This window comes from Corvus brachyrhynchos, unplaced genomic scaffold (genome assembly GCF_000691975.1).
Source record: "Corvus brachyrhynchos isolate BGI_N302 unplaced genomic scaffold, ASM69197v1 scaffold164, whole genome shotgun sequence".
In the NCBI taxonomy this organism is placed as follows: Eukaryota; Metazoa; Chordata; class Aves; order Passeriformes; family Corvidae; genus Corvus; species Corvus brachyrhynchos.
In genome coordinates, this window is record NW_008237426.1 from 1,074,222 (window position 1) to 1,084,232 (window position 10,011).

At 43.9% G+C, this 10,011-nt stretch overlaps 1 protein-coding gene across 1 annotated transcript in view; it reads left to right on the forward strand.

The window, feature by feature from the left end:
• The first annotated feature begins 815 nt into the window (after positions 1 to 815).
• The window catches only part of BBS4 (Bardet-Biedl syndrome 4), a 33,526-nt gene continuing 24,330 nt past the window's right edge, over positions 816 to 10,011 (forward strand). Inside the window, exon 1 of the mRNA XM_008631305.2 lies at positions 816 to 975. Coding sequence (XP_008629527.1) covers positions 816 to 975 — 160 coding nt within the window. The remainder of the gene's footprint in view (positions 976 to 10,011) is intronic.

The following is a 10,011-nucleotide window of genomic DNA, read 5'->3' on the forward strand; positions in this document are numbered from 1 at the left end:
TGAGGATGGAGTGCTCGGAGTTTGGGAATTCTGTGAAAATAGCAACTCAGTTTTTCACAATAGGAATCAGAAAAGTCAATAAAATTTTAGAAACTGTTAAGAAACAAAAAAGTAAACAGTAAAAAAAGAAAAAGGAAGAGCCTTTCTTGGGTTATTTTTCATGTCACAGCATCTCTGATCCACCCCATCTCCAGAAAAAAAGATGCAACTAGAAAATGTCCCCAGAACATTGCAATGAACAAAGCTTGGCTGAATCTCTGATTTTAAAAATTATTTTTTTAAGGAGAGGGGAGGTGACACAGGTATAAAATCCTGTGTTGTGTCTTCTCAAAAAGCAAAGTGAAAAATAAAAATACTTCCCTGTGTAAACCTGTTTCTCTTCTGTGAAGGTTTGATGGTTGATGCAAAGTAAGAAAATCATAGAAAATTGATTTATTTTCCATGGACTGGGAGCTCTGGACAGTGTTTGCAGGGGGAGGTTCCCTGCCCTCCATGTGGTGGGACATCCCTGTGCTCACATCCTGCCCACTCAGATGCTTCCCCGGGAACAGCTTTGCCCTAATTAACTTCATAAATATTTTATAATAAATGTTTTTGACTTATTTTCTGTGTGATCTCTAATGAGCTTCTTAAATGCTCCAGTATTGGTTTTTTGCAAGGTAAAGATCACTTCCCAGGATGCTGCTGATCAGGAGTGACCCCACGAGCAGGGATGTGCTGCACAATGAGGGTGTTTATTTAATCGAGCTGTGGAACAGAAATCTCTGCCTTGCTTGGCAGGCCAGAGTTTGTCCAGCAGCAATGCTGCTATTTTTATGCCCTCCTTTGGGATTTGCCAGTTGTCCTTTCTGATTATTTTCTGGAACAGAGCTTCAAGAAACCTTGCCTGGTATATTTACTACTCCTGGTTTCTGTCTTTTCAGGTTTCTTCATCGCCAGCGGCTACAGAACCAACAAAACCCCGTCCTAAAAAAGGTTTGTTTGACGATAAGATTGTGTTTCTTGGGCAGGTTGGTTTTAAGGTTTCTTCTATAGTGTGTGCAGCTGTCTAGGAGGAAATAAATGTCCTCTGGGAAAAGAGGAGACTGTCTAGACCGTAATTTGCTGAGTACCAGTATTTTTCCAGGGTCTCTGTGAGCTCAGTGCTGTCCCTGGCTGACTTACCGTAGCCACAGCCTGTATCATGTTTGCTTATCATCTGTGAGACTGTTTATTTTATTGTGTACTTACTTATGGGGCTGTTAATGAGTTTGAGCCTCATTTATCCTCTCAGATAATAAACAGGGGTTTGTTTTGGGTTCTTCAGAATGATGGCTTGCTCCGGAAATAATCTTGAGAGGCAAACATCATGTCTTGTGGGTGTTTTTTATGTCATGTGTTCCAATTTTTGAAGTAAAAGTGGTATCAAATCAGGCAGGTTGTGACTGATTTAATTATTGTTTCTTTGCTTTTGTTTGTTGTTTCTTTTTAATACTGAAAATGTGTTAATTCACTCAGTGCAAATTGTTGTTTTGAAGTCTTGGTTGAATCTGAACTGGAACAGGTACGATTTCTGTTGTTGATTCAAAATGTTTTACCAAATCCTGCTGGTTTTTGAGGGATCTGGTAAATTCTTCTGCCTCTCCTTTGCCCCTTTCCCTTGTTCTTGAGGCAGGACTTGTCTCAAACATGTGATGAGTGTCTCTCCCTATGGCACTGCTCTCCTTCTGGCACAGATCTGGTCACTGCAGAGCTTTTATGCCTACCTGAGCTGAGCTTTTGGGATGGTTTTTAATGGACTCTCCTTTCTCAAGCGTGCAGAGGGCCCCATCAGTTCAGATTATAATTGAGAGTATTTCCTCCCAGTGCCAGAAGCAGTCCTCCTTTTCCCTTGCCTTTGCCTTCAGGGAAGCTCAGCTGGTGAACACAGCCCTCTGGCCATTTTCTGCCCTGATGTGCCTGTCAGAGTAGTATTCCTTGGGATAGAGACTGCCTTGGGATAATGCTGGCACTAAAAAGGAGTAGGGTTGGTAACTGGGCACTGCACTGACATTCTGCCTAACTGGGGAATGTTCTTTGTCGTGCATGTAGGCCTTGGCCTTGGGAAGCTGGAAGAGCCACTTTGCTTTTGGGGAGCTCGGGCCAACCTCACATAGTCCCAATTCCTGGTAGAATTCCAGCCCTTGAGCAGAGTATGGCTGTCCTGGAGATGGGGCTTGAGGTCTCAGCACAAGCCCAGGCCTCTTTGGTAGCTTGCCCAGAGCTGAGGAGAAGATTGCTACTGCTTCAGGCCTGCATGCAAGTAAAAATAACTCCCAAATTTACTGTTATCTTGATCCTCAACTCTTTCAGAGCAAGAATTACTCTAAAATTACTCTAAATTGGTTACTTTGAAGCAATTAGTGTGACTTCCATGGAGGCACTGATGGGCTCCCTGGTGAGAGGTTCATCTCCATCCTTTATTCCCATAAAGGTTATGACTCCCATCTCCTCATCCTCCATAACCCCCACCCTGCTCTGCCTCGTTGTGCAAGTCCCATTTATTTGTGGCTCTGGATCTCCCTTTTATACTGACACAACCCTTGACTCCAAGTAGACTATGAGGGCTAAAAAAAAATCCTCTAGCCTGTGACTTTTGTCATTCTCTGCTCTGTCCCTTAAGGTAAATTGAGGCATCTCCAGTGCCTGGCACACCTCGGGTTGTTCTGACTGAAATGCCTTGGAAGCCTTTGGGCTTTGCCATTTAATGTTTGACTTCAGTGCAGCGGGGAAAGCTGATTTGAGCTGCCTGATCGTTAATCTCTGGGAAATGAGGGCAGCAAAAAGATTTGTACTTGGAGTGATGTAACTGTGTCCTCTGCGTGTGGGTGGGGGACTAGGGGCATGGAAAAGAGGAGGAGGGAGAACGAAGGGATGTTGGATATGTTTTTGTGGAATTTGGCAGGAAAGAGCAGCATCTTTCTTCCCATGACAGCTGGAGTTTTTTTAATAGAGTATTTGTAGAACATCTTAATTAATTATCGCATCCCGTTTTAGTTTGGCTGAGGAGAATTACGCTGAACTTTAGGAGCCGGGCTACACCAGTGCTGTTCGAACAGAAGACTGCTGCTAAACTTATTTTAAACTGACATTTTAAACACTGAATGGCCACTTTCTGTTGCAGCAAATTGCCTTTTTATATTTGCATTGTATTTTCAAGCAGGATAAAGCTTCGGTAGCAGTGTTTTCTTAGGCAAGAGAGATCCTGAACTCAACATTAGCACAAACAGGTCTGTGAAATGCAGAGACCATATGAACAGTTTGGTGTGGGCAAAATCCGTGCCCAAATAGAGCAATAATGGATGATGTGGTTGCACTCAGATGTAGCAGAGTGGGACCAAGTCATTGCTGAGGCCCTATTTTAACCATCACATTCAGCCTGTAACAGCTTGTCTGTGTTTGTACTGGGCAGGAGCGAGGTATTAAATGTGTGTTTCTGAGAATGGAGTCTCAAATTTGCCAAAAATCATCGGAATGACAAAATCCACATGTGAGGTTTGTAGCTTTAACCAGAAGACCACGTTTTCGGTGATGCAGGTGTGAATACATTGGATATTTTGAACCTGAATTGAGTAGCTTCCCGTGACTGTTCCTTGCTTTCCTCCTATGATCCTGCCTGTGAGCCAAGAAAAAGTGGAAACCTACAACCAGTGTTTAGCAGCCTGATTTTATGGCTCTTGAAGCGGTAACGCCGAGTTGGGAGGCAGAATTTGCTCGTGACGTGGCTGATCCATCATGTGGATGCATGATGGGCTGCAAAAGCCCAAAAGTCGGGATTTGGGCGAGTCTGGCTTGTCAGCAGGCCAGCCCTCGGGGAAGAGGATGGGCGTTCCACGAGGGTGAAGGAGGTCTGAAGGTTCTGGAGCAGGTGGTGCTGGTGGCATCGGGTTCGAATCTCTGCATCCAGAGATCCGAATTAACAGCGTGGGTGGAGGCGACTCCCTCCGAGGACCTTGTGGCCTCTTGGTGACAATGGTTCCTCAGCAGCTGACCCAGGAGTAGCAAAACCATTCATTGTATTGTCCTTTACCCCCTGCGGGGAGAGCTGCTCCGAAAATCAATTCCCTTTGTTGCTCCATCAAGATCCATAACCCTCCCTGTGCTGATCCCCAAGCAACTGAGGGTGGAATAAAGGGAGCTCTGTTCCTTGAAGCGATAAGGAGTTAATGTCAGCCTGCTGAGGTGGGGTTGTAATCTCCCTCCTGCATTCTAAATTAATCAGATATTTTCCTAAACGCTTTACTGCTTCGGAATTGAGATAGGCTGTCTCCCATCTTCCCACTTTCATTTTCCCACACGGGCAAATCAAGTCATTTTATAGGATCAGATAGCACTGGAGTGGAGAAGTGCTTTTGCCAGCTTGTATTGTTGATTTTTATGGAGCATAACTTGAATTTATTTCCCTTTATTGTGGAAAAAATGTTTAGAAAGTAAGTTCTGAGCTCTTGCTTGTCTAATAGCAGTTCAGAGGTTAATGGGACAATTTTAAATGCATTTGGATTTCTACATGAGTATGAGACCTCAGACTTTCTGAGATGCACTGATGGTGTTTTAATGATAAGGTAGAGTCCTAAATATGTACATGGTATAATAAATTCACTGAAGCAAAATGGATTTCATTTGAATCACTGGGAAGAACTTGTCCTAAAAATCCATTAATCTGTCAAGAATGAGAATTCTGAATTGTCATCAACCTCCTCTACACTTACCACAGGAAGGGTCAGGTAGATAATTTTCAAAATGAAAACCCTGTAAAAGTATTAGCAGGGATCAAGTGTTCTCCCAGGGCTGGGCACTGGGGTATTTTTTGGATCCTTTGTAGGTATGTTTTTTCTAGGGTTTGAAGCAAGGAATTAACTGTGACCTTTGGCAAAGTTCTTTGGCTTTTGCTGCTTTCCATTTATCAACCACAAGCTTGGCCTAATACCCAGTGACAGGTTTTGGATGCTGCAGGCTTTTGGTTAACAAAACATTTGGAGACACGAAATGAAAAGTCTTGTATAAATGGATATATTGCAATGCACTGCTTGGCCTGTTGGGTGGTGACTCTGGTTAGGAAGTGCCAATGACAAGAAACAGTCTCAAAATGTGGCTCTTAGATAATAAATAATGCTCAGATAATGCAGAAATAGATAAGTGGCTTTTGATGAGCTGTCCTGTCTCTCTGCGGGTGGCTCCTGCTCGCCCAGATGAACCAGTGGGGATCCCTCCTGCTCCTGCAGATGTTTTAAGGGATTCTGTGAGTACTTAATCTGAAGAGCAGGAGCTCTCTACCCCGAGGAGTCGGTTCCATGCACTTGCAGTGCCGATCATTTCTGAATTCCTGATACATTTTCTTAAATCAATATAAATCCATTCTTTGAGCTGGCTTCAAAGCTGCCTTTGAACTTGTAAGAGTGAAGCTGCCTGAGAAATCCAGATAAAAACAACCCCCTTGAGTTAAATTAATTAATACTTCTAAGTGTGTCAGAAAGAAAAGGCCTTAGTGGGAATGTTGTGGTCAGGGGGAGCCAATCCAGCCCTTATCTGTCCATACCCATTCGCTTCCATTTGGCCACATGCAAGACAAGATCTTTTAGTCCATTTAAACCCCCAACCTTGTGGGAAGAAATTGGTTCCTAAATAAGCTAGATTAGTTGGTAATTACATCATTGTTTTATGTAAGAGTCTTGGGTATTTCCATCTCGCCGATAAGTGGGGAGCAAGCAGTGAGTGCTGTGTGTGATGCTCAGGATCTGATGCAGCTGCTAGTTTTGAGTAGTGAGATTAAAAAAATGGATTATCATTTCTGGGTAATTAAATTCTGTAATATCCTTCGCTTCATCCTCTTCTCCCCAAAATAACAGCCCAGTAATCCCTGCACTGCAAAGAGCTGGTAATATTTAAATTGGAATGTGCTAGCACAGCTCTGCCCTCTTGTGTGTGTACATTAATATCTGTGCTGACGGGAGCAGGGAATCCTTTGCAGGCAGCACAGCAGGGAACATTTTAGTGCCAGCTTTTAAAACAGGTAAATTCATTTTTTGAAGATTCTTTGAAAGTCCTTGGTGCCAGGCAAGTTTCTTTTGATTTTAAAGCCTTCAGCTCCAGTTTGTTGGCGTGCTGCATACAGATAAAATGGCATCTCCTGATGGGAATTTAAAAATAATTCTGTAAAAATAGTAAGTGACAAATTTAGGAAGGGTGGGATCCATCTTTCTGCATTGAGATCTCTCTGATGCAGAACAAGTCTCAGCAGATCACCCGTGCTCCATGTTTAGTCAGTGGAAAGGGCATCTGTGCCATTCCCTGACCTCTCCTAGCCACCTGTGCTGGGATGAATCCCTTCCTAAGGATGCCTGTTCCTCTCCTTTACCTTGGAGACAGCCCAAAGCAAGTCACTCATATCTTCATTTTCAGACACTTGAAGGAGATGCAGCTCACTCAAGAGTCAGAATTCCCGTTGTCTGTGCAGCTGGAATTTGAGCATCTGAGTCTTTCGTGACATAATGACCTGTTGGATTTAGCCCAGCTCTCCAACAGCATCTGTGGCACAGGAATGATGGGACTTGCTGAGCATGGAGCAGCTCACCGAGGGCTTTTTGAATAAAAACCATCTCTATTCACTCCTTCCAGGGCCTGTCCCCTCCGCTGCTGACGCTTCCAGCTGCGTTACACACGCTGCAAGTCCTGGGATTTAGTCACTGGTTTATTCATAATTCTCAACAATTTAGTTCCCTGCCTCACTGTGATTCATTTTTATACTCATAATTAGAAGGAGGCAGGGGTGTGCTTCTGTGGCTGTGTAATTAAAGACTGTGTCACTAACACATTTGTGCAGTAGGGAAGAGTGAAGGTGCACAGGCAGATGTTCATTCTGGGATAGACTGGGATTTCCCACCTGGAAAACTTCATCCTGAGGCAATGAGGCTGGAAGAACTCAAACGATAAGGTCTTGTGGTATGGAGTATTGAAATGTTTGCAAGACCAGCTTCTCTATTTTTTTGTATATATATATATTCTTATAATGTTCCTCCAGTATAACATTCTTTGGCAGTGGATGAAGCGAGGACAGGTTCTAGGTGCTGTTCCTTATGGAGTGGGAAGTTTCAAAGACTGTCATGGCTGGATTGTGGTCCTCTCCCTGTTGGAATTTTATTTTGCTTTCTAAAGGAAAAGCTTTTCTTACAAATGCCTTAGAACAACTTTCGTTTCAATTTCCATGTAAAATACCTCACTCTGTAGACAGAAAAAGACTAAGCATAGGAATTAAAGCCAAAGGAAGGATTAGAGTGGAAATCCCCAAACTACTGTGCTCCTGATGCTGGAATTAATGAGAAGCTGGTTATTTTGGGAATGCCTGGAGCCACTTCGTGAGGGAAATATCTCCCATCCCAGCGTTGCTGTGGGAGGAGACAGTGAGGAGCCAGCAGTAAGTATCTCAGACCACCTCTGCTGTTCATAAGGCATTTTATTGCCAAGCCTTTGCAGTGGTGTGCTCTGCTTCCCAAATCTGGGAACAGCGTTGGCAAACAGACACCCGGAGAGAGCTCAGACTCCACCCTGCCTACAAAAGCACAAGGCATCAAGCAGGACATGGTTTAAACAGAGAAGATGAGAGTTGGGACGTCATGCCAGGGTTTGGATCCTTGGGTATCTCCAAGTGTGGTGTCTGTATTCTCAGGGACTTAAGAACTAACATGTAAAGTAGCCTGGGTTTTGGGGTTTTTTCCCTATTTTTTGGTTTTCCTCTGTTCTGAGCACATCTCTGCTCAGCAGTCAGTGCCGATGGTCAAAATTGGCTCGTGCAGAGCAAATAGACTTTCAATTCTTATTTTTCAGAAAGACCATACTTTTTCAAATTTCTTTTTAAGGGTATTTGTTACTAAATTTCTCTCCAGTGTTACTTGTTTGAATCAAATTGTAGCCTTGAATTGAGCATTATCAGGCCTGAATTAAACTTTTTACGCAGTAATGATCAGGATCATGTACTTGGGTTAACGTGTGTAAATCTCATCCCCCCCAATGGATTCAGGACTGCACAGTGGTATCTCACCACTAACAGAGATTTCCCAGTAACCAAACTGGTTCTGCCCCTGGGAACCTCACTGGCACTGGGAGGTCCAGGGGATGACAAGCGTATGTTTATTTACAGATCAACCCACTTCACCTTAAGGTTGAACTTGAGCAGCACACAGTAGAAGACAAATAATTGAATAAATTAATTCTATTTATAAGGCAAATGAATTGAATAATCAGGGTATTTGTCTCATAAATGAAACCATCTCTCTTTGGAGTAACTCAGAACTGTAAATGTCTTAAATCAGAAAAAACACAAATCTGAGCAAGCAACTCTGTGAGATTTATGCAGTGCAAAGTAGCAAGAGAAAATGCCTTTATTTCCCCATGCCCTAGAGTATAAATCAGATTTAAGATACAATTTTGAACTCTTTCATCTATCCTTGGCTAATTTTCCTGCAGGGGGAGGTGGAGAGTCAGAAACGTTGCTTTTTTTGTTGTTTAAACCACTGTTTTCCAGCCTCCTTCCAGCTTTCCCTGCACCTCGTGGAGCCATTAAACCACGGGAGGCAGCTCTGGGGATGAGTTACGGCTCCTCGCCAGCGCCGGGCTCTGTGTGATGAGTTTTATTAACCCCAGCTGACTGTAAATAACGAGCAACCACACGGCTTTAGGGCTTGATTTAAAGGTGTTCCAGCTACAATTTGCAAACGGGAAAACAGAGAGAAAAGGGATTAAACAGAGAATGGCTGTAACAGAAAGCTGCTCCTTTTTTGTTGTTGTTTATATCCATTTTAGAGGGATTTGTGCACACAAACACCTCTATTCTCACATATATTCACTCACACATGGTGAGTGAAATACAGCTCGTAGAGGCTCTTCTGAGTGCTGGGTTTTGGGGTTATTTTTCATTATTACTGAGTTTTGAATACATTAACGGCTCCATTTTCAAACTCCAAGGATGGATCTGAGCGTAGGAAGAGCAATGTTCCTGTGCTAGTTTTCTTTCAAAGCTCTAATGTATTTATACTGCCACAGTCTAAGTAAAAGAGTCTGAGGAAGGAAGAGGATTTCTTGTTAAATTTGGCTCTGCTAGAAATTTGTAGGATGCTCCTCTCACACCAAGGCAGTCTGTTAGTTTTAAATCTTGATAAAAAGGTTGATGTTAGAGCTTACAAATGCTTTCTATCCATTATCATACCTTGTTTTGGAAAATCCAGTTCTCTGCAGTGCTGTGCTGTTCTATTCTGTAGAAGCTGTTTGAGTGTGTGCCCTATTATTTTAATGTTATTTTTGCCCAGAAGATGCCCATTCCCTCCCTGACACTGGATTTACAAACGGTAGTGGAATTCCTGGCGTTGGCAGCTTGTGAAGCTCAAGGCAAAAAGGAGATAGGCACAGATGGGCTCATCCTCCCAATCCATGTTTATTTAACATGGATATGAGAGCACAGAGCTGCGTTTGGGCTGTAACAGCAGCTATGCCTGAACCTTCCCCAAGCTCTGGGAGTGGAAATAATGGTAACCCTGGCAATAATGTCAGCACACGTCCGCAGGAGGCTGGGCTGGGAGCGCGGGATGGGGTGGGCGGCGCTCCGCAGAGAATTCCCTGCATTGCCCCTCACATGGGGATGCTCTCCTGCAGTGCCAGGTGAAGTGGCTTTATGCCATTGGGAGTCTGCCCTTAAGGCAATGACCAGAGCTACTTGGAAGTGGGGATTGAATCTCCAATCCGATCCAATCCAGTCCAGTCCAATCCAGTGCTGCTGTGTGTCCAACAAGCCTTGCCTGATGATGGGAGCTGATAACCTCCATCCTTCTGGCTTTGCCCCAGCCCAGCTTCTTGCTTTGATTTCTTCAGAGCAAGGTGCAGTGGTTTTAAACTGCCAGAGGGCAGGGTTAGATGGGATATTGGGAAGAAATTCCTGGCTGTGAGGGTGGGGAGGCCCTGGCACAGGGTGCCCAGAGCAGCTGTGGCTGGCCCTGGATCCCCGGC